General features: G+C 39.4%; 1 protein-coding gene across 1 annotated transcript; it reads right to left on the bottom strand.

Moving 5' to 3' along the window:
* Positions 1 to 4,812: 4,812 nt before the first annotated feature.
* LOC141766634 (GRAM domain-containing protein 4-like) lies at positions 4,813 to 24,031 on the bottom strand. Its single transcript, XM_074633615.1, has 19 exons — positions 23,774 to 24,031; positions 19,368 to 19,608; positions 18,285 to 18,390; positions 16,718 to 16,838; positions 16,536 to 16,603; positions 16,072 to 16,204; positions 15,943 to 15,968; positions 15,690 to 15,781; positions 15,304 to 15,395; positions 13,881 to 13,929; positions 13,258 to 13,329; positions 13,118 to 13,161; positions 12,909 to 13,018; positions 11,738 to 11,892; positions 9,860 to 10,007; positions 8,857 to 8,950; positions 7,577 to 7,667; positions 6,268 to 6,336; positions 4,813 to 5,780 (listed from the first exon to the last, which is right to left on the bottom strand). The coding sequence occupies exons 2-19, from the start codon at positions 19,548 to 19,550 to the stop codon at positions 5,670 to 5,672; spliced, it is 1,764 nt and encodes a 587-aa protein (XP_074489716.1). The 5' UTR covers positions 19,551 to 19,608; positions 23,774 to 24,031; the 3' UTR covers positions 4,813 to 5,669.
* Positions 24,032 to 25,293: the final 1,262 nt, after the last annotated feature.

Raw genomic sequence — 25,293 nt, forward strand, 5'->3', positions numbered from 1 at the left:
AAATAAGTCATAGTATAGTATACCATAAAAAATAAAAATGTCTTTAAAGATTCCAAAGGAAGTCAAAGAAATGTCATCGTATAATATGAAACAAAAAAGTCACAAAGAAATGTCAACGTATAGTATCGTATAGTATAGTAGGCTGAAGCAGGCTCTGCACAGAAACAACAGGAGATTGTCAGTGTTTGACGTTTGATTGATTTACTTAAATTAAAAAAAATGTACATCACATTTTAACAACAGAAATCATTTCATTTAAAAAAATTACACCTATTTGTACAATGACACCATTTTATAAAAAACATTAAATCCCAAAGACACAACAGGCCAACAGAAAAAAAAATGCACAGCGTTGACGGAAACGAGGCGGAAACGAAACCTGAGAAAACCACAAAACAAACCGAGGAAGATTAGGAGTTGAAGCGAAAGAGAGTCAGGACGCGTGTAAAACAAAAAGTCTGAATGAGGCAACATGGCGTTAACAACTGGCATCAATATTGCAAGAATTAAAAACTACAAAAGACAAACTATTTGGCAACGAAAGAGCTTCGTGAGGCCCGATCACACCAGTTAGAAAGATTTATCAAAAGCGTATTTGAACAAACATTGATATACGTTACTGACTCGAGGAGAAAACAAACCGCTTTCATTAATGCTGGACGTTACGTGTGAAATTTAGAAACAATCATCAACAGTAATTTTACCTTTACTCCCTTTACTCTTTGGATAGTTTGTTTTTTGGTCAAATTAGTTTTCATTGAAATGGAGTGAATTTGACGTGACATAAAAGTATTAAATGCTGGTGTAACAGCCTTCAGACTGACAGTTAATACACACCGGTGGTGATCGCCAGGAACAGACACACTACTTAAAAAGGTACATAGCTGCAATTTAAGCTGGCTAACAAACACTTTATCAGGCTGCAAAAAAGAGTTGTTCCCTCATTTAGTGTCAGACTTAAAACGCCTGACAGGTGCGGAGAAAAAAAACAACTAACATACATGTTTATGAATGTTCGGATGTCATCTACTTATCTTGGTTCAATTAAAAACTAAAAGTTTAATATCATTTTGATCCAATTGATAGAAATTTGAGAGCAACAATTATCCATTTAGGCTCCATGCAAAGTAAAAAAAAAGAGAAGCTAAACTGAAAAGAAAACATTTCATTGTGTTGTTTTAACTTGTTTAGCTTTAGCCGATTAGCTAGGGTTAGAAAAAAGACTTAAAATGGCAATAGACAAGTTTTCAACTTTTCCCCTTCTAGCGTTTCCAAGTGGTGTTATTGTTGACGCCACTGTTGTTGCAAAATCACCGGATCGCTTTACATTTTCCTCAGACGCTACTACTAGTGAGAAAAGCAGGAACTATATTCAAATATATTGTATTGTAATTCATTCCCAATGCTGCTCAGAGTAAATCACAGTCCACGGCTCTTCTGCCAACGAGCACGGAGTCTCTCCCAACTAACAAATGAATGCATGATGACGCCATCAATATGCAAATGAGCGTATGACGTCATCTGCCGACTTTTGGTGCTAGTGCTAGCTTCTTCATTGGAAAAAACAGTTTGCAACACTGCCCGGCACTGCGTTTTGTTTTCCAAAGTTACTTCGGTTGTTCCGTCAGCCGCTATTTCCGCTACTGGAGATATTAACCGCAGAGAACTTACATTAGCCGCATTTCCATTCACATATATTTTCACATTAGAAAAGCATGGCAAGATTTGATAAAATGTTCTCATGTTGGAAACTCCCTGGATTATGGAAACGCCTTTGCAAAATAAATTCTTAACATTTAACTCACATGACTGATCAGCTGTTTCCGCTATCAGTGTCTTCTGGGCTATTCCCATAACGTAACTGTCTCCAGAGAGCTTTAAACTTTACTGTTTACTGGAGGATTAAAGCCACGTGTAGCCCATAGCGCCAACTTCTGACCAAACTGCACTGTAGCCGAGTTTATTTGCGCCGAATCAATTGATGGAAACGCGCCTAATTCGCATTTCTTTTTTGGGATATTTCAATAGTTTGCTTAAAATTTGCTTGACAATTGAATGGAAACACGACTATTGATACTCTTTTCTAACTGGGGATAGCTACCGGTGAAAAGCGATATCCTCTTCCTGTTTTGGTTGCGCAATGGTTGATGCACTTCCTTTGTGCCGTAAATCGAGCCTTAATTTTCCCGGGAGATTGTACAGTAGAGTAGGGAACCAATCTAAACGCTGATGGTGTCATTATCTTATAGCCAATACGTTGTGCAATCAGCAGCATAGTGATAAGTTAAAGAAAAAAAAAAAAATGTTTATTGCCACTTTACACAAGAGCTAAACAGATTCTTTTAAAAGTCAATACTTAGCTCTTTTTATCCTCTTAGCTTATTGGCTATGAAAGAAAGTTAAACCTAAAAGACAACTGAACCGATTAAAAAATATTTCATGTTATTGTGTTTTAAATTCAATCTAGGAGAAAAAGCTAAAGTTGAAACAAATTGGACGAAAAGTCAGTATTTGACATCAGGCTTCTGTTTTTTTGTTGTTTTTTTTAGTTTTTTAACTTTAGCGTCTTAGCTTATTAATTGTGAAAGAAAGCTAAAGCATAAGCTGAATTAACAATGATTGGACAAAGCTTCAGTATTACAGGTTGTATCTGTGTTGCTAACTTTAGCTTTTAGCTAAGACAAAAACAAAAGCTACGCTGAGGTTAAATGTTCGCGAACATTCATATAGAATACAAACAGTCTGTTACCACCACATAAAAAAACAACATACTATAATATTAACTGCCTGTATTTAGCTGCTAAGTACATACAGAGTCATATAATGAAGTTTTTACAAATCCCTGAAGACACTAATGTAAATTAATGAGGTTTAAACATGTTTATCTGCTAATACTGTAAAACAACGGATTTAAATTGTTATTAAGCCCAATCGTCTTTTTTTCTTTCAGAAATTGGTGGAATATATTCAGAAAATTGTTTTGTATTTTTTTTTGTTTTGTAGTAAACCTCCTGGTGATATAGGTATCAGTGTAAAGGCCTTTACACACCGGGGGGGCGTGACGAATAAATGACACGAAAATGCGAAATACTCGCCTGCGAATATTATACAGTATGTCTAGGGCTTTTATTGTGAAAGGTAAGAACGGAAGGAGAAGATCTGGTATGCGCTGTTTTTGCCACGGTTGAAAGAAGTAATAAAGTTTACCGTCTTTGTTCGGACTACGGAGCCTCTGTGCAAACGCGATTGGTTGATGCCTTTATTCACGGTGCGACAGCTCAGAAAAATCAACCTTGTTACGATTTTTCGCCACGTTATATTCGCGTTCAGTGTGAAAGTACTCATGACAAACAGTTCGAAAAAATATATTGACGTGCAAATTAATCGCACGGAAAAAAACGCTGCCGCGTGTAAAGGCCTTTACGCTGCAGTAATGAAAATAACTTTTTTATTATTCTGAACTGAATATTTGGGGGTTTTGAACTATTCATCATACAAAAGAAAAAATATTGATGGCGTTGCCTTGTGACAGATCTTTCACTACTTTCTCACTTCTTTTTTTTTTTTTAGACAAAATTATTAATTGAGAAAAATATTAGCCTTATTAGATTGAAAATAATTGTTAGTTGCAGCTCCACTTTAAAGGGACTGTATGGAACTTTTTACACGTATAAAATCTCTTTTTATTACCAATGTGTGAACAGGTTGTAACCTAACCTAAAAACTGAGACCTTCCGCGACTTTCTGGGTTTCCTCTATCAGCCTGTAGACTGCTTTTAATGTGAAGAATTCATTAAAGGGGCCCATTTTGCTGGGAAAATCCAGGGGATGTGACGTCATACGCGCTCGCGAGGGCCTTTAGAAATGGAGTCCGCTAACGCCAACAAACGACCAGCCCCCACCACAAACTCCACGGAAGCACAAAAAAAAAAAACTTTGAGAATATCAAGTGAATGTTCAGTGGAAGTTGCAGTTTGTGCAGAAATGTGTCTTGTTTCCCTGCGGATGAATGAAGTGACGGGGGTTAACTCCGGAGCGAGTAGCGTTATCGACTCCAACCCAGGAGACCAAAACTACGGTGTCTCCCCTGTGTCTTCTGACCGCGGTCTGGAGGCTGAAGCAGGAAAAGTTAACACTAGGATCAACATCGATTCCATGGAGGGACCTTCGTTTGGTCAGCTAACATTACTGCCAAGCATGTGAAATATAGAGTGGTATTGTGCTTTTAGCTGCTAATGTTGCTAACGATAATCAACATGATGCCTGTCAATCATGTCTTGTGTGTCACCTCACTGTTTTGACCGATGCTCTCTCACGTCTACGTAGTGCGAGCAACAGGACGCTGACTGTCGTCGACTTAACGGCCACAGGTGTCACCGTTAACAAACAATTTATGACTCTTACAGAGAGACCCTTTAAAGTTCACTTTTGGGGTTATTGTTGACTCATATCATTTTTGGTATTACCACTGGTTGTCGCCAAAGCCAGACATTTTCAAGTCCTTCACATAAAATCTTTATTATTAAAAAGGACGATGTCCTATTATTGTTTGATACAAATGTTCTTTCATCTGTTTCTTTTATATTTTTGTTTAGTATTAACAAATTCCAAGGTCTTCAAATGTCCTGTTTTGTCCGACCAACAGTGATATATAAAACAGAAAAAGCACAGCAGAAAATCCTCACATTGGAGAAGCTTCAACCAAAGAATGATTAATAAGTGACTTAAATGATTAATCTGTTATCAAAACTGCTAAAATCATCACTAACACATTAGTGTCTTTCCGTAAACTTTCCGGTGTAATATATAGAAGTGTAATATACCTCCAAGGAAGTAAACTGAAATTACACAAACCTGCAGCCAGTCACATGACACAGCTGACTGATGAGCTGCAGGTGCGTCGGTTCAGCTGACCGGCATGAACAAACTGTGACGATCGTATTCGAAATGTAGAATTGTTTCCTTTTAGATCGTGAATTTTAATGGTGTCCCTGCAGGTGTTTCGCATTAAAAGCCGTCCAAGTAAAGGAGGGATTGTGCCCTTGGAAGGCTTTTAATGTGAAGCATCTGTGCAGGAAGTGTTGAGCTTCATTGACTGCAGCTTAACAGGGATAAAATATATTTTTTAAAAACAGCAAAGTAGAGGCAACTGGAAACAATCAGTGAATGGGAATGTTTTTAGCAGAGTGGTGAGTATGACAAAACTGTTATTGTGTGGAAATGTACTAAATTTATCAAGTGAGAGACGTTATAGCACAGGTAACAGCAACGTCCTCAATGTTTTCACCCGGTCTCTAATTGTTTATATGCAGGCGATTATTTGAGACGCCAGCCATTGACATATGAATTTGCGGTATTAGCACTCAGGATTGACGTTCATTTGTCTGTTTTGTGGGAACTTTCTGTAACACAGTTTAAGAGCAGTGATTGGCGTTGGTTGTCGGCTGATTCTGACATGAAATCAGGGATTTGTTGGAATCGATTCAACATCAAAGTCACCGGATCATTTAGTTTGATGACCGAAGAGGTGACCCCTTAATCACACGAGGGCAGCTCAAACTGAAGTCAGCAGCTGTTTGAAGACGTCACAGAGTGAATACAGTTACAGTGCGTGTGTGTGTGTGTGTGTGTGTGTGTGTGTGTGAGATGGCAGCCATCCTGTGAAGGTGTTACAATGTCTCCGACTCGGTGGCTGTAACCGTGGTAACGATCTTCATGTACTGGGTGAAGATGGCGTCGAAGGCCTCGTCTCTGTGGATCATCGCGCCGAACACCATCGGCTGCAACAGTACAGAAGGTAACTTTACTCATCTATAATTTCAAGGTATTTAATTTTAGAAGTACTTAATTTAATTTTATTCAACTTGTATACTTCACTACAGTTCAGAGGCAAACATTGTACTTTTTTACTCAACTACATGTATTATACAGATGTAGTTACTCTGCACACGCACCCAGGTGTTTTCAACCACTCAACTCTTTGGGTGTTTTTATATTAGGTATGCTGGGAACTACGTTATGTCACCAAACTCTATATAGGTGCATTTCCAGACACCTGTTTTTATGTGCATTTTCATTTTATATACTGTATATATACACACATTTAGGGTACTTATATTTTGAATGCAGCACTTTTACTTGTAACAGGGTATTTTTAGACTGTTGTATTGCTACTTCTAGTTAGTTACGTCTTTTTTTTCTATTAATTTAACCCGTATTAACTATAACATAATATCAAGTCATAGCACCCTTTGTCTGAGCTCTTACCTTTTGGGTGGATGGCGTCGCGATGGAGATGCCCATCCCAGATCCAGGCAGCACGGACAAAACTTTGTACTGTGAGTGACAGAGAAGAAAACACCTTTAAATAAACTTTATTGTCAAGAATCAGCATCAGCTACTGCTGCAATAAAGTTTATGATACCACATTAAAAACAACAATAAGAAACCAAAACAAAAGGACAAACATAAATCAAACTCTAATTAACCCAATGATGAATAAATGATTGACAACAGGAACAAGTCATAAGTAATTTGCAGCATAAGGCAGCCATGTGTTCCTGCAGCAGACAGAGAGGCCCCTGGCGATTCGATATTACGATTTATTAATTTTTGTTAACTTTTTAACAGTAGACCATGGGGAAAAAGTTAATTCATACACTTCTAGGGACTTTTACTTTGGAAAATATCTAAATTAATACAATAAAAATGTTTGATTTTCAGCATGTGTGTAGAGATGTCCTGAAGTCAAATATATCAGTCATAATTTATTAAATTTTTTCCAGCAATTCAAAAATCAAAGAATAAAGACATTTCCCTAACAAATTAGTCTTATTTTCTTTAAATTTATAAGGGACATGTAATGTTATATACTTCTGGTGAATCTAATCCAATCAATCATATTTCCATATAGTATTTTTAATATACAGTTCCCTTTGTTAACACCTTATTTTGAAAAACAGACGTAGTCACACATGTATACTTCAAGGTCGTCTCTAGCTCTCCCATCAGCTCCGTTCTCTTTATCCATCCATGGTCAGCTCTATCAGGGCCATTTGAATGCATTTAACATAAATGTCAGTATATGAGTGCTCAACAGTTGGCCGATTTGACCACAGAGATGAGAGTGACGGCCGGCTTGAGTGCACGTTATTGCAATACCATAACGTTTCCTGTCCATGACAAAGTTAGCATGCAGTTTTAGCCGTGATGTCTAGCTCTGCTTTTCCTGCAACGTGTGAAACCCAAAGTGTTTCCATACTTTACTGTATGTGTAGTGTTGAACACGTTGGATTAAACATGCGAGTATGCAGGTCGTATCCACGCAGACCCTCCGCCGTTTTCTACTTTCTCGCTGCAGTTTGTTTTGTTTGAAGGATACGGAACGGATATGACGTCATGTTACTCAGACTACAACAATAAAAGCGGTAACTACCTCCACATAGACTCAAATGAAGCAAATATATCGATTCTGGTATTAAAAAATATATTTCAAAATCGTAAAAAAAAAATCTCGATACATAGGTGGATCAATTTTTTTCCCACCCCTAGTGATGACACAGGTGACGTTGATTACCTTCTGGATGTCGATGATGTCGATTAGTTTGATGACTTTGTTCCTCTTGGAGGATCCAGATCTGGAGCTGGAGCTCTCGAAACACAGATGACTGAAGAAGACAGAGGAGAAAGAGGTCAGAGCTCCAGGTTTACATTATACATCAAGTTGATAAATCATTTACTATGATAACCTTTTCCCACTGAAATCATAATTTTTTTTCAAGATTGTTTTCATATATGCAATTTACAGTTCATAATTACAAAAGTTTATAAACAAACTTTTAAGTAATGATTTTTTATAAACTTATTCAGTATCTCTTTCAAACCAGAGTTGGTGATTGTTGAAACAGTGGAACGATTAAAAAAAAGACGGTTTTGATGAGTTTTATTTTGTTTCTGTCGAGTTTGAATGAAGTCTGTTTTTCGATGATCAGTGAGGTCAAATGACTGTTGTCTGACTGGAATCTGCCAGCTTTGAAGAGAGCATATTAATTGTATATTTTGTACGTTGATAAATTATAATAAATTGTGCAAATCCCTGTTGATTTTATTTATTATATATTCACTTCGAATCACGGCGTAAAAGGGGCAAAAATTAGCACCCAGGTGTCATGTTTCCATCACTGCTGATCGGAGCTGGAGCCGATAAATACCTGTGACTACTGCAGACTGATTTGTCCCGGAAATGTATGCTGATTGCAACCTTTCCCACTGAAGACAAAAGCCAGATGTAAGTGTTTTTTTGTCCAGTAGGAAAGGGGCTTTACTGTATTTTGAAACGCGACAATAAAGTTGCTCTTTATTGTACAAGTGTGGCGAGAGTTTTCACCTCTTCAGACTGTTTCCCTTCCACATGAACCTTGGAAGTAGAGGTTGTCCCTACTACTCAAAATACTACTTCTACAGCCTCTCAGAAGGTAGATTGATCTCAGAACATCAATTATTTCTCTCATCTCCCTCTAGTCTCTCTCCTTCTTCCCCTCGTCTCTGTACATTTATGAAATGGATTCATAAGGCCTCAGGTTATTCACACATTTTTCGTTCAAGTTGACATATTTTAAACTCGCGCAGACACGTCTTTGCCTCACTTCACATCCAACCGCGCCCGCTCACATCGCTGTGTTGTGTCTGAAAACCCCTTTAGAAAGAGTAAAGAAGTTTACTCATTTCAATTAAATGAGTAACACCTGTAAACTAACTCCAAACCACAACATTTAAATATACAACGCTTGGATCCCACTCAGATCTTGATCTGTTTCCTCTGTTGTGCAGCAACAAAAATAAAACTTTAGGACTTACTTCTCAGTGACGTAGAGGATTCCGTTGCGGATGTAGTCTGTCGGTGTCTTCTTGTCTCTGTTGATGAGGCAGCAGCGCCAGCCGTTCTCACACACTGAGACAACAACACAAAGAATCACACAACAGTTCACGGCACCTGCTGCAGATAAGGTCAGGTACCTTAGTCTGGAAATTTGGGGGTTAAGCAGCCACATCACACATGGTGGTTAGTTGACTGATTAGTATATTGAATTTTGACTTTTTATATCAGAATCAGTTTTATTTATTTACACAGAAATAAAATAACAGCTAGGGACAACAAAAGACAACAAAGCTGGAGAAATAAAATAATATATATATACAATATATATATATACACAATATATATATATATATACACAATATATATATATATATATACACAATATATATATATACTTTTATTATTGTTGGCAATGACCAACAATAGAATAATAAAATTTAAAAAATGTCTATGTGCAAGTCAAGTGCTCTTTAAGTGTTAACAATACAAAGAAATAAATACTGAATGGATGTACATGTACACATGTCTGTAAACTGTATGTACAGCATGTAGGATTTATATTTATAGTGACAGATGATACGTACATATTTAAATAAAGTCTGTGCATTAAAGACTGGAAGAATTATAATTATAAGAGCAGCAGTGGATATTGTTGGTGTTAGAGGGTTATTGACAGTGTATGACTGAGGGTCATAAATGAATAAGAAGGTTCAGTATTTCCCATCAGAGTTCAATTCCTGACACTGAAGACTTTGAAAAAGCATTCAGTCCTTCATGTTTGGAGATAAAACTCATAATAGAGCATTTGACTGAATAAATACTACGTTGGGGGACTTAATTTGACAATTCCTGGCTACGGTCCTGCAAAACAAATTTTTAAAAATATATAAAATACTTTTTTTCCAGTTTGAAGTCTGAAATCTGAAGCTGAGCTGAATAAGTTTTGATTCACCCCCTTCCCTCCTGCAGTTCCTCCCTCACCTGTCAGAGGGCGCTCACTCTCCAGCAGGTTGAAGACTTCGTGAAAAGCTCCTTTCTTGGTGCTGTGGTATCGTCCTCCGTCCTCGTCCCGGCTGAAACCAAGAGGAGCTGCAGCGGCGGCGTTGCCTCGGCCGGCCGTCATGGTTACCTGGACAGGTGGACAGAGGTGGGGGGCGGGAGGGGGCAGGTACTGGATTAGCAAATCAGCAGCAGGCGAGGTACTGCAGTGGCATCCTGAGCATCACAGTCAGAGAATAAAGCTGCAGTCGACAAGAACAACTCACCTGTCCAGGTGTGTTCACAGCTGTTTGACAGATTGACAATTTGCAAAAACACTTGTGACATTTCACTTTCACTGTTTCTGTATTGTTGTTGTTCTTAAAATGTGGCTAAAATCTCGACAATATCCTGATGATTTAGTGATTCTTAGAGTTTAGCCAGTAGTGGAACTAAAAAAGTAAAAATTGTCCTGAAGGTGGCGCTAGAAGAGAAGAACCAACATAAAGATTCATGGAAAAAATACTCAAAGTGGTGGTAAAAATCCGACCCAAAACTTCACGTAAAAACAAAGGAAATGTTGCTACAAACCTTCAAATTTGGGTAAAAATATAAACATTTAAAAGCAAGAGTGAAGATAACGGCATCATATGAAACTAGAAAACCTAAGGAATCCATTGGTGCCAACCATGTCATACTAGCTTGTCGAGAAGGAGAATAAATGAGGCTTCAAACTTGCGCTATATTTTGATGATGAAAAATTGGCATGGCCATTTTCAAAGGGGTCCCTTGACCTCTGATCTCAAGATATGTGAATGTAAATGGGTTCTATGGGTACCCATGAGTCTCCCCTTTACAGACATGCCCACTTTATGATAATCACATGCAGTTTGGGTCAAGTCATAGTCAAGTCAGCACACTGACACACTGACAGCTGTTGTTGCCTGTTGGGCTGCAGTTTGCCATGTTATGATTTGAGCATATGTTTTATGCTAAATGCAGTACCTGTGAGGGTTTCTGGACAATATCTGTCATTGATTTGTATTGTTAATGATTTCCAATAATAAATATATACATACATTTGCATAAAGCAGCATATTTGTCCACTCCCATGTTAAATACTTGACAAATCTCCCTTTAAAGGTACATTTTCAACAGATAAAAAATGTGCGATTGATTTGCGATTAAACACGATTAACGATGGACAATCATGCGATTAATCGCGATTAAATATTTTAATCGCGATCAATCTTCATGAAACAGCAGAAATGCACAAATTCGGATAAGATCCAACTTGAAAATTGAGTTCAAAAATTTTAAAAAACAAATGTAAGACCAAAGCTTCAGTGACAGAAAACAAAACTCGGGTTAAGACAACAAAGATTTGGATTCAACGCAGTTCAGGTAAAAACATTAAATGTTGGGTAAAACACTAAAAATTCAAGTATGATCTGATCCGAAGTTTGTCCTGAAGGGGGCGCTAGAGGAAAGGTCAGTACAATCTAAAGGGTTCGTTCTCTGGAGAGCAGGAATGAGACGTTCACTGACAATCTGACCAGTGGGTTTTGAGACAGACCATCACCTTGATTAATAGCTGATTGGTTACGTTCAGTATTGATAAAAACTACCGACGTCTACACTGCGACTGTAAATACACACAAAACACACACACATCAGGATCCTACCTGTTCACACTCAGACAGCTGAGAGAGAAAAAACAACAACAGAGCACTGAAACCAACACAGACCAGAGATCACCTACTGGGACCAGTGAATAACCAGTTTGTACCAGGACGTATCTGAACCGGTGGCTGACTTCAGACCAGCGCTGCAGTCTGTGAACTGTATTTTTGGGGATATTTTCAAAGAGTTTGGACTGACCCGTCTGCTCAGCCCGGTGTTGCTGCGCTCCTTCAGCTGCAGGTCGGTGGGTAAGTTGGTCCAGATGATGAAGGGGGTGTCAAAGCGCTGCCTCAGCTTGGGACAACTCTTAAAGATGAAGTCGATGATGAAGAACTTTATACCTGCGTACACACCTGAGGAGGAGGAGGAGGACACTAATCAGAGACACTCAGCAGTACTCAGTCTGTTATTCAATTTAAAGGGTAACCTCTGTATTTTTCAAACTGCACCCTATTTTATCATGTTTTTGTGTCTAACTGACTAATAGCAGCAATTTCTGAAACTGGTCCAGTACTGAGGGAGAGCGCTGTAGACAGCAGCTGCTCACAGGCTGCAATATATTGCTATTGGGGCAAGCTGGCACCGTCATTTACGTCAACTAAAAGTGCTTGTTTTTGCCATGACAGGCTCTGATTGTTACTATAAGTGTCTGATATTATGGAAAGAGTCTCGCTCAAGGAAAAGTCTTGTTCTGAAATCTGGTGAGGTGACGTGTTGCCGGAAGACAACGGTGGAATGGTGGAATACATCCATGGAGGAAACGTGAGTGTCGGGCGGGCAGAGAACAGAAAGTGTAGCTTAGTGTTCTTGAAGACTTGAAACTAGCAATTGAGACCATAAACTCATGTTTACAATGTTTACTGAGGTAATAAATCAAGTGAGAAGTAGGCTCATTTTCTCATAGACTTCTATACAATCAGACTTCTTTTTGCAACCAGAGGAGTCGCCCCCTGCTGGCTATTAGAAAGAATGCATTGGCTTCACTTCTCAGAACTGGAGGTAGCCCACTGCATACAATAGATGAATTTGGAGGGCCAAAAGGAAGTTACCGGTGTGCTGCTGAGTTTTGCTAAGAGTATTAAATACTTGACAAATCTCCCTTTAAAAGGTACATTTTGAACAGTTAAAAAATGTGTGATTAATTTGCGATTAACTATGGACAATCATGCGATTAAATATTTTAATCGATTGACAGCCCTAGTTATTATATTTTTCAGGAATTGGGAAATAGTTTGAATGTGTATTCCCCGGAATCCCGTTTCCAGAGATTAAACCCCAGTGATCAGTGAAGTGACTATAATAAATGTATAATGATGACAGTATGTAAGTGTATATAATACATATATATATATATATATATGTGTTGTACCTATGATGAATCCCAGCAGTTTGAACGGCAGCAAGCAGGATGAGATGAAGGCCAACCACAGACCAACGTACAGCTTCTGAGTCAACTCTGGCTGAACCCACAAGAACAGACTGCACACACACAAACACACACACACACAGTATTAAAGATCAGTGTATGATCCATCAGTTCACTGTAACCTGGAATAAAGTGTGTGCAGACAAACTCACTTCTTTATTTTCTCCAGGATGTTTGCCATCTTCCCAAACAGATTCTGTGAAGACGAAACAAACAAACAAGTTGTTGTGAAATCTGTCGTCAGGTGTCTCACGATGACGTAGAGCCTCTGACTTCTCTGTCAACGTCTCACCTGAGCTTTCTGAGCAACATCAAGAACCAGCGTGAACTTCTCCGACACCGTCAGATCTTCTTTAGGAGGCTCCTGTTAAAAACGGAGGAGACAGTAGAGTCATAAACACCGACACTTGTCAATCACCTGTCAATCACCTGCGAACCATTGTGCTGTGGTGGAGGAAGTATTCAGATTTCTTATTTAAAAAGGGACTGTATGTAACTTTTTACACCTACATATAAACGTGGTTTAATCATTTTTTATTGCCAATGTGTGAACAGGTTGCAACTGAACCTAAAAAAATGACACCTTTTACGACTTTCACGTGTCTTCTGACCAAAAAGATCAATATTTGCTTCTGAAATGTGGTGAAGTATAAAGTTGCATGACATAGTACCTACAAATTTTACTCAAGTACAGTACTTGAGTAACTTTCCACCCCTGCCATCATTAACACCTGATATTAAAAGGCACAATTTGTGATTCAAATGTTAATTATTCATCAATCACGTCAAGCCTCTATTTTACAGTATGTGTAATGACATCACATGTCCATCAGGTAGAGCTGTTTAACTGTCAGATTAGTTCTTCCGTCCAGGCAGGACAACAAACAAACACAGGTGTGAAGAGAGATGTCTCACCACGGGCTCCGAGACTTCAGGTACGATGCTCCACTGGATCCTCCAGCCTCTGAGAGCAGTGCATTATGGGGAACACACAGGTAAATAGGTAGATCATTTCACACGCACTACATATCTGTGTGTCAAAGACTTAAATTCAAACTGCTCAGAATCATCAGGTGGATTTAAAACACAGTGAAGGCTTCCTGTGAGTGTGCGTGGGTGTGTGTGTGTGTGTGTGTGTGTGTGTGTGTGTGTGTGTGTGTGTGTGTGTGTGTGTAAAAAGCCGTCTGTGTGTCAGGACTGAAATAAAAAAACATTTATCAATAAAACCTAGGAACCTGAAGATTAATTTGAGATGCAGCTCAGCACTGTGTGTCAAGTTCTTCTACTCATAAATCAGAAATAAACATGAATTAATTCAAATCAAATGTAAAAGTGTATTTACTCAAATTTAAAAAAAATGGTCTCACACTACAATGAAATGGCTACTAGGGGGACTAACATCATCACACATGAATACAGTTGGTCTTATTGGATCCACAAGAGTCTCAGCTTTACAGTGATACACAATTAATGTGATTCAAGACTGTTTAGGGACCCCAGTATGCAGAAATACTCAAACACACCATTTTAGAATAGGCGAAAATAACACTTTTATACTGCATTCAAAAAACTGGATGTTTTTTGCCCCAAACTGCATGTGATTATCATAAAGTGGGCATGTGTGTAAAGGGGAGACTCATGGGTACCCATAGAACCCATTTTCATTCACATATCTTGAGGTCAGAGGTCAAGAGACCCCTTTGAAAATGGCCATGCCAGTTTTTCCTCGCCAAAATTTAGCGCAAGTTTGGAGCGTCATTTAACCTCCTTCCCAACAAGCTAGTGGAACATGGTTGATACCAATGGATTCCTAGTTTCATACGACAGTATCTTCACTCTAGCTTTAAGACTGACCTGCTACAACCTCTGAAAGACTGAATGGCGGCACATTTCCCTTTTAATAGCTTTAAAAATAGAACTAAACTTGCAGGTACGTATACCGGGGTCAAAGTATCCTAACGCAACCCAGAATCAAAGGCTCATTGATGAGGCGTCCGTTGGCCTGTAGTAGTTAAGACTCATACCATGCAACCAAAGCGTCGTTTCCATCGTTAATTTGTGCATTTCCTGCTGTGAAAAGTCAAAATGTCTGCTATGAAAAAGTTCTATTCTCAGTTGTATCAGTCACTTTATGAAGAGGGAATGGGCTATACCAGAAGATGCATGTCAATGTGTGGAGAGTGGGGATCTAAAGTGAGTGTGTGTGATGCACTGTTAGAGAGATGTGAAAACACTTATTCCATCGTAATAGCAAAGAATCTGTGCTGGACATGGTTTTTCTGATGCTGGCCGTGTGATTGGCTGACAGAGAGGGGGGAGGAGCGGGGCTTTCACTGACCTGGCGATGAGGCAATTCAAGGACAGGCGGAGGATGGCGAGGAACAGGAACATGGGTACGGCCCAGCCGTGCCACGCTGCATACATGTAGACCTGTGGAGAACACACGCGAAGTGAAGTGAGTTTTTGAAGCCGTGTGTCTTTATAAAGATGATAAAAACATGTGAATGGACACAAACAGATGAAGGTGACTTCATTTAAGGTGGCTTTTTTTTCTCACCCCTAATTTCTGATTGTATGAACAATCATAAGATTTATGTTTTATTGTTTCTTCATCACATTTGTTATCATCATAAATTCTCGCGTTTGTGTTCGTCACAGAGCTGTTTCTGGTTTGTTCATTAACATCCATCATCAGTAACCAGCTGGCTGTCTGTGTGGACTCACAATGAAGGCGATGGCCGACGTGTAGACGGAGTACCAGCTGGATAAGGCAGTAAGGTTCCTCTTGAAGTTGGTCACAGGTTTGAATCCTCGCTCTGGAAACACAACAACGGACCAGCCGACCAATCACAGACTGAGAATTTATCATGACAGAGAAACTTCTTCCGTGTTGTTTTAAATAAACTGTTATATAAAGCATCTAAAGTACAGAAAGTGACCAAAAGTATGTTCTGTACTTTCAGAAAGAAATACTCACTGAGCCGTCTCATGTTTTCCGTCAGCCTGTGGATCAGAAACCAGATATTTATGTTAGATTTTAATACAAATACAGCTCTAGCACAATGAAAAAAGTCATTGTGTTAATAAACACATCCATCTTCCTCACCTCTTGGCACTCAGCGGCTCGTCCGGCTCCACCGTGTGCTCCTCCGGTTGGAAGCGGAAGTCCTCGATATAAACGCCAAAACGATCATAAAGCCACTTCAGGAAACTGCCGGACAAAGTGTCCTTCTGTTTGTCTGAGGACGGGAACAGAAAAGAGTCCGTTGGAGGTAACCAACATGTCCATTAACATTTTACCACTTTTATCAAAGTTTATACTCTGAGGTTTGTACCAGACTTAGATGAGGCGGATGAAATATTAGGAGACACATTTCAATGTAATGCAGCCCAGTACAACACCAACAACAACTACGACCTCAGTAATAAACACCTCTCAGAAAGTTTTAACCAAAACTTGAACATTATAAGCTTTATAAAAGGGAGAATGTGTGGCAGAGCTATTGTACTGGATTGGATTACATTGTGTGCCTAAGAAAGAGGCCATTAAGTGTTTAAAGAAAAGCTCACCTGTACTGCTGACTGCAGGTGGAGCAGGGGGCGGGGCTCTAGGTGTCTGAGAAGGGGAGTCTTCAGGTCTGTGAAGTGACAGAAACGACCAGTCAGTGTAGGTACTAAACCACAGTAAGCTGCTCCATCTGATGTCTCAAACCATCTCCTTAAATAAAGTTTTTTTTTTTAAATATATCCACCTGGGTTTCACAACGTCGTTGATCTTCTGCTCCAGCTCGATGCACCTGCTGCGCTCCCTCTCCAGCTCCTGTCTCAGTGAATCCACGTTGAACTCCTCTTTAAGTTTCCTCAGCTCCTCCTCTGAAACAGACGATGACGGAGACAAACCGAGTACACTTTTATCGGCCGTTGAGAGTCGCTCAGATGACATCTTTTGCCCTCAACTTGGTGATGTCTACCTCTGGCATACCTGTCCTTTACTGACTGCAGAGCTCATGGATCTAAAATGAAACTTCTGCTGGATCACGAGCCTCTCCCGGTGAATCTACTGATACATTTTAGTTTCCTCACTTCTTAGAGAACTTCCTGTTTTATAACGTCTAACAGTGACCGAGCAGTGTGTGTGTGTGTGTGTGTGTGTGTGTCAGATGAGGTCAGCAGGGTTATTAATAGCTGTGTGTGTTACATAAAGCTGACGGACAGATATTGACGGATTACCCAGCATGCTGCTGTGCTGTTGGACGTTTGACTCCAAACTGATGGGAGAAGCCGCAACGACCCAACAGCCAATCAACACACAACTCTTCCTGCTACAGATTTAAAAGGGACACTTAACTTTTACTACTTTATTTGTTTGAACGTGAAAGACAATAGTCTGACAAAATTATCTTAAAGGTGCTCAATACGTAATGGAGCGCTGCAGGGATGGCGTATTGTTGTAGGCCAACCAGGAAGTTAGCATCGCTCTGGTTCACTCCACAAAAAGCCAATGGGATTGTTCCATTGGGTTTTGGATTATTGCAGAAAATAAACTCTGTGGCAAACATGCGATTACAATATTTACACGTTTTGTTCAATAAGACATTAACAAGACTACAACTAACCATGCCTGGAAGAACCTTGTAATACGATTTCAGACACCACTAAAGTGGACCATACCATTTCTTAACCTTGACGTTAGTTCAACGTCTCGTCTGCCTGCCTGAGTTGCGTCGTGCAAACCAGTGGAGACGCTAATATAGGTAGCTAGCTGCTGTCTAGATAGTTTAATAAACTTTATTTTCTTACCATCAGATTATACTCTGAATTAGATTGTGTCAAGTGTCTACTCCACTGTAACGTGTTTGATTTATTATCTTCTACAGACTGCAGACATTACGTTAAAGAAGCAAGATCCTGTGGGATTGTAAGAATTCGATTCACTGAAGCACGTGCCTTTTGAGTGCAAGACAGACAGATTTCCATCAAAAGTTAATTATTTGTTGGATAGTTAAAATAAATATTATATTATTATTAAATTTATTATATATAATGTTCATAGTAAGAATCATAGTAGCATGCTTTTTGAAGGTAAAATGTATTATTTTATACTTTTCATGAATACATTGTTGCCTTTGCCAGAGATAAAAATTCATGGCCAGAAGGCACCAAATTGCTCCATTTATCACCCACTTACTTTGTTTGTAAGACACAAACACGTATGAATTGTATTTAATTTCTCTTCTTAGGTTCATATCATTTACTTTATGTTTAATGAAACCAAAGACAAACCCCCACACAGAGGGCAGTTCAGGTCAGAATACTCACGTAAGAAATGTTTCTCTAACAAGGCGATTTCTAGGTGACCTTTGACCTCGTTGAGGTCCGTTCTCGAGTCGTCTTGGAGAGCTGCAGAAAATGTTCCTGGACCAGCCTGAGAGACAAACACATGGACAGAAATGTGAAATCGTTTTTAAACAACCTTTTTGGTTTGTGACCTGTTAGAATAAAGCAGCGTCATGTTTCAGATGTCTTTGAGTTGTTTAATCAAAGAGACATTTTGCCTCTAAACTTCACACATGGTTTCATTTAAATAACTGTTTGAGGCCCAAAGAGGTGAGATTATTTAATATTTCACAATATTGTGTTTTATTTTTTCTTCTTTCCTGTCCCATTTATAATTTCACGACCCTTCAGATTTATCTTCTGACCCTCTGGAGGGGCCCAACATCAGTCACATATTATTGCAGAATGCGTACTTTAACTTTTGACACTTTAAGTACATTTAGCTGATGAAATTAGTGTACTTTAACTTAAGAAGGTTTATAAATGCAGGTGTTGTAATGGAGTATTTGTGTATTGTTCATAACTAGGGGTGTCATAGTTAACGCGATAATAACACGTTAATGCAAATTCATTTTAACGCCACTAATGTCTTTAACGCATTAACGCAACTTGCGATTTTTCATTTGTAGCAGGCTCAGTTTTAAAACTAGAGTGAAGATCCTGGCATCATATGAAACTAGAAAACCTAAGGAATCCATTGGTCCCAACCATTTTGAACAGATAAAAAATGTGCGATTAACTATGAACAATCATGCAATTAATCTCATATAAATATTTTAATCGATTGACAGCCCTGTTCACAACAGAGTCCTGCAGCAGCACGAGTCTTGAGACAACCAGCAGGTTGGTAACAAACCTGCAGTTTTAACTCAATTATGAATTACAATTATTAGAACAGGAAAAAGTGAACACACTGAAAGAATCTGTTGAAATCTTAGCAGTGTTGATGCTCGGTCAAAGCGGTCAAAACAGCATTTATAACAGAATTTTGTTGATTTTAAAGATCAGGATCAGGAAAACATGTTTCTTTTTGGTTGATATGTTTTCTCAGGTGTGTTCGTGTACCTGAGCGTCACTCTGCTGCTCTCCCTCGGCCTCCCTCTCCTCCGAATCTCTGGTGGAGAGTCGCGGTCTAATCACGACCTCCTCTGTGCATTCTGTGTCGGACGTGTTGGGCGAATCGGCCAGATCCAGGAACTCGTCCCGTCTCTGGCCCCGGAACCGGATCCTGTCCAGATGCTTCCGCATGGTGGGCGCCGTGGAGCCGGTCTCTACCTGGACATGGCTGCCGGCGGCGCTGCAGACTCTGGAAGAAGAGAGGAACCACAAAACAGTTAATAATAAACCTGATTTCAATAAACTTCCTCTTGTGACTGAATAGACTTTAGTTCCCCGTCGGAAAGACCTATCTCACAGCAGGTGGGCTTTTCCTTTAGGTGGCTAAAATAAATTGTTCTGCTGCCCCACGTCCACAGCAGTACATTGCTTTGCTCCCGTGTTGGTACTTGTCTGTTTCTCCAAACCTGGGGCGTGCCGACCATCATCTACTGTAGGTAATACACTGACTATGGATAAGTACCTCAAACAACCCCACTTCAAAACACTCAAATTATCCCAGGATACATTTTGACATACTTGCAATATGTAAATTCAATTTACAAGAATTCAATTGAACAGAATCAACGTTAAAGCTGCTGTTCATTTACATCCTGTGAGATAATTCAACACATTAACCGACAGCAGAAATCTCCACTGAACCTGAAACTACAGTTGGATAAAAAGCAGAAACAATATAGAAAACAAAAACTTCGTCTCCTAACGCGTCTTCTGACTGACCTGAATGTGAGGCTCCTTCAAGTGATTATAAAGCTTTATTTACACAGGGAGAGTCGCCAATCAACAGCCTCATACAAACAGCTGAAGCAGCCAATGAGACACTCCACTCATCATCCTGTTTGTTCAGGGAGGTGGATGTGGTTCATACTCTGCTTAATGTTCCCCTGTTAATGGTTCATCCTCTGCTTTCAAACAGGGGCCATAAAACATGACTGTAGGAGTCTGTGTGGTCTCCAAACCAGCTCACCTAAAACCTGGTTTATCACTGATCACCATGTCTGTCAGATACTAGTTCTTATTTGGTCAAAGAGGCTGAGGTGGGACAAGTGAGCTGCAACCAAAACAGCACTGTGTGATTGATCGAGACACCTGTCAATCAACACAAACACGCCCACAAACAGCTCCTTCTATAAAAGGAAGAGTTCGACATTTTTTGGCAATACTCTTATTCACTTTCTGGCGGAGAGTTAGATGTAAAGAAGGTTGATACCACCCACATCTGTCTGTTAAGAAGCCAACAGCTGGTTAGTGTAGCTTAGCATAAAGACTAGAAACAGGGGGAAACAGCTAGCCTGGCTCCGTCCAAACGTAATAAAATCGACCTACCAGCCCCTCTAAAGCTCACCAATTTACACGCTGCATCTTGTTTGTTTAATTTATACAAAAAAACAACAACTTGCCATTTTACGTGGTTTATGAGACGGACTATTTCTTGCCTGGAACCAGTAACTTCCTGGAGTCTCCGCTGGTTGCCTGGCAACTGCTAGTCAGGCACATAAACACTGTAAAATGTGAAATTGGCATTTTTAGTTTATTTTTAGTATGGATTAAACAAAGGATATACTGTACTGTGTTAATTCGTGATTTTTAGAGCTGGATTTTGTTATCTTTACGCCTCTTCCTGACATACAGCGACCGAGCAAACTCTGGCGAATGGAGCGCGTAAAATTGTCAAGATATACTACGAGCGATGTCACTCTCTATTACATAGTGATGGTGGTATTGATTAACTGTCAGTTACTGTCAGCGTTGATGTTGATCAGTGAAAATACATTGGAGGTGCATAAAACTTTGCATAAATAGAGCCAGGGCGAGCGTTTTTTTCAAACAAACAACGAAGCAGGATATCTTCATTGGGAAAAACTGAAACAATCTGATGTTTGCTTGTTCGCATCGCGTCCAGGAAGAGGTGTTAGACAGAGCCAGGCTAGTTGCTTTCCCCTGTTTCCAGTCTTTATGCCGAGCTAACAGTGGCGAACTCAGCCTGTCTGAGGGGCAGGGGCGAGGAAAAAAAGGGGCACCAGCAAGCAGAAAGTTTTCTAGTATGTAGGGTAGCCTATATGGCACTGCATTATGGTTTCTAAAGTTTGTATGCTAAGCTAAGATAAACGGCTGCTGGCTTTAGCCTGCAAGACTGTGTGTTCAGTTTGAGGATGGGTGAGCTGCATGTCTGACTGGTCTGACTAATCCTCATGATTACTGTCTAATAATATATCTGCACGAGCTCAACACCTGTAATACCTGTACATGTAGGACTGGCTGACTAATGACATTATGTTTAAACACACACTATGTACTGACTGACTGACAGAGAGACAAAGAGACTGACTTGTCTGACTGCTTCTAATGATTACAATCTCATCTTTTACCTGGATCACACTTCAGCACTGTACAGGTGAGACTGACTGACTGCTAATGATTTAACAACTGAGTATATACACTGACTGAATTGATTTAAAGTGACTGAGAGAGTGGTTGAAGAGGTATTCTGATCCTTTACTTAAGTAAAAGTACTGATACTACACTGTAAAAATACTCCACTACAAGTAAAAGTCCTGCATTCAAAACAAAATGTATGAAAAGTAAAAGTACTCATTGTGCAGTAAAATGTTCCCCATCAGTGTTTTACTATTATATGTGATGTTTCTGGATAAACTTGCACTTGCGCACAGAGCAGCAAATGCATGACGAAATGTAAAAACAAATGTATGAATAAATGTGTAAAGAAAAGAATACAGAGATAAATACGTTTGGGGAAATATATAGGGGGTGAAATGCAAAGGGAAAGTCATGCATAAATAACAAAATAAATAAATGCTTAAACACATAAAGAAAATACATAGATTTAAAAATAAATATTAAATAAATAATACAATTTAAAAATGCAAAAATAAATGAATTTAAAAATTCATATAAATACATAAATAAATAAAAGCGGTAATTAAACAGGGGACTAAATAAATTAATACAAAAGTAAATAAGGTAAATAGGGGGTGAAAAGCGAAGGGAAAGTCACGAATAAATAAATAAATGCTTAAACACATAAAAAAACACATAGATTTCAAAAATAAATATTAAATAATACAATTTAAAAAGTAAAAATAAATGCAAAAATACATACATTTTTAAATTCATATAAATATATAAATAAATAAATAAAAGCGGCAATTAAACAGGAGACTAAATAAATAAGGGAATTAATACAAAAGGTAAATAAATAAAAACAAAAATATAAATTTATTTTGTTGGCATGTATTCAAAACTGTAATTTGTGAAGTAACTAAAGCTGTCAGACAAATGTAGTGGAGTAAAATGTATGAATAAATGTGTAAAGAAAAGAATACAGAGATAAATACGTTTGAGGAAATATGTAGGGGGTGAAATGCGAAGGGAAAGTCATGCATATATATCTAAATAAATAAATGCTTAAACACATAAATAAATACATAGATTTAAAAATAAATATTAAATAAATAATATCAATTTATGTCATGTATTCAAAACTGTAATTTGTGAAGTAACTAAAGCAGTCAGACAAATGTAGTGGAGTAAAATGTACAATATTTACCTCTGAGGTGTAGTGGAGAAGTTGCATGCCCATGTTGTCCATATATCTGTTTTTATGTTTTTTTATTTTTTCCCACTCATGTTATTTAAATCAATATCCTCCTCACAAACACTAACCATACACTTCCATGCAACACACCCACACACACACACTTGTCTTTTTTTTTATATATTTACTGTATTGTTATTGTTGTTATTATATATATATATAATATATATATATATATATCTTGTCCTAATTGTTTGTTATCACTATTATGTAGTCATATTATTGCTTTATATTAATCTTGTCTCTAGGTGGAGGCTTCAGATAAGCCAAGTGGGTTTGTTGCCTCTTCCTGCACTGTATATTATTCATTTATTTTTGTTGTGTTATGTTGTATAGTCTTAAATTGTGCAAAACAAATAAACAATGAACAAGTAAAGTACAAGTTGAATGTGTACTTGTGTTCTTGTACAGTAGGCCTACTTGAGTGAAAGTACTTAGTTTTATTCCACCACTGCTTACAGACAGACTGAATGAAGGACCATCATTCACCTGTAAGTGACTGACTGACAGTTAACAGACTGTTTGACAGATCTGAGTCTCAATCTGAGTCCGTTCACCACCTGAACACAGTCAGCTATTCACCTGCTGCTCACCTGCCGACCTCACAAGAGGCTCAACAGAGAAGCCGAACCAGTGCCCAGTGGTCTGGACACACCTGGACACCCAAGAGGACCCTAGGTGACGAGAGTAGGAGGTGAGGAAGTAAGGAAAAGAGGGGAACAAATGAAGGTTTTCTCACCGTGAACCGAAGCAAACTTTCCCTCCTTCTCTCTCTTAAAACCCTCCAGAAACCGGCTAAGAAACCGGGTCAAATCCGCTCCAAACCGAACCACGCTCCTCTCAGACCCGCTCCAGATCACCCTCCCTCATCTGCCCCAAACAGTTAGTCCAGATGTGGGTGTTTTTAGGGGGTAAAGACAGGTAAACCGGGCCGAGCTCTCTCTCTACCTGGCAACAATAATCACTGCTGTGGGCGGGGTGGCCAGCGGCAGACAAACACGGAAGTGACGCCATCACGCTGCGCTCTTAAAGCGAACGTCAGGCGGAAGTAGGTGGAACCTGGGTTCCTGCACACATGTAGGGGTGGAAGGAAATGAGCATGCAGATATAATGGCCAGACAATCATTAAAACGACACTTAATTAACATACAAATACCGTTAAGTAAAGCAGAGGTTAAAACTATCATTAAGGACTACATGCACAAAACCTGGCAAGAATACTGGGACTTAAGTTTCAAGACATTTAGACATTTTCAAAAAACACCTCAAACCCCACCTGTTTATCAAGGCCTATGATCTCAGCTGACTCTTCCTACACATCACTCTTTTAATTACTTAGTGTGACGACCCCTCCCCACCACTAGGTGTGTGTTGGCTCGCTGGTCTCTTTTGTTTCTTGCAGGCTCTGGTTGAGGCGGGGACATGAGGACATGATGGGTTGATGAGCTACACCTGGGCCCGGTGTAGCGCTGACTATAAAACCCTCTTCGCCATTCAGAACGCGCTCTCTCTCCATGCACGCACATCATTCCATTCCTGTGGACATCGCGGCGCGGCATTCCTCTTTTTCTATATGCTCTCACACACACGCATCCATGCACTCCTACACCACTGATTACTGATAATGATCTAAACATTTATTGATGAATTTAGTGTTTTGTAAATAAACTGATACTTTTTGCATTTACCTCGTCTCCACTCCCATTTTTGTTGCAACCTAAGAGCCGGGTTGTAACAAATGGGGGCTCGTCTATTTTGGTGGACCTAGTTTCTCAGGTAGTAAGAGGTCTGTTGGGCGGAGTTAGTGAGAAGGACCGTTTGTAGTGTGACGTCGACACACAGCTGTTGCCAATTTCAGGAGCGTTTTTTGTCAATGAGCGCTCAGCTAAATGTTTGGGAGTAGCGTTGACGAGGGTAAGTGCTGTTTGTGTTCATTTCAGTGAAGCCGCTGGTTGTTTCTTAGTGTCGCCAGGTTTGATGTGCTGGTGATGTTTGGCAGTGAGTTCAGCAGTCAGGTCCAGCTACTGTAAGTTACCGGTGTTTCTGTCCCTGTTAGGCTTCAGTGCGGACTCCCTTTGGAGTTCGTAGGGGGGTGTTAGTGTGGTGTGAACGCGGTTAGAGCTGCTGTCAGCTCGGGAGCACGGCCGAGGCTGCGGGGGGAGTCGCCGGTTGCCGGTTGCTTCGCCGGGCTTTGCGGTAGATAGTGCATAAATACCCACCGCAACTAGCACCTGAAGACTAGGGGGGAGTTTACCTAGT

The sequence above is a fragment of the Sebastes fasciatus genome, chromosome 4 (genome assembly GCF_043250625.1).
Source record: "Sebastes fasciatus isolate fSebFas1 chromosome 4, fSebFas1.pri, whole genome shotgun sequence".
Lineage (NCBI taxonomy): Eukaryota > Metazoa > Chordata > Actinopteri > Perciformes > Sebastidae > Sebastes > Sebastes fasciatus.

Excerpts from the sequence above, each read along its gene's own strand:
- LOC141766634 (XM_074633615.1), bottom strand. The coding sequence starts at position 19,550 with ATGCGGAAGCATCTGGACAGGATCCGGTTCCGGGGCCAGAGACGGGAC. Across the intron at positions 8,951-9,859 it reads GAGTGAGCGCCCTCTGACAG|TGTGTGAGAACGGCTGGCGC; the intron begins GTGAGGGAGGAA and ends TTGTTGTCTCAG. Across the intron at positions 6,337-7,576 it reads ACATCATCGACATCCAGAAG|TACAAAGTTTTGTCCGTGCT; the intron begins GTAATCAACGTC and ends TGTCACTCACAG.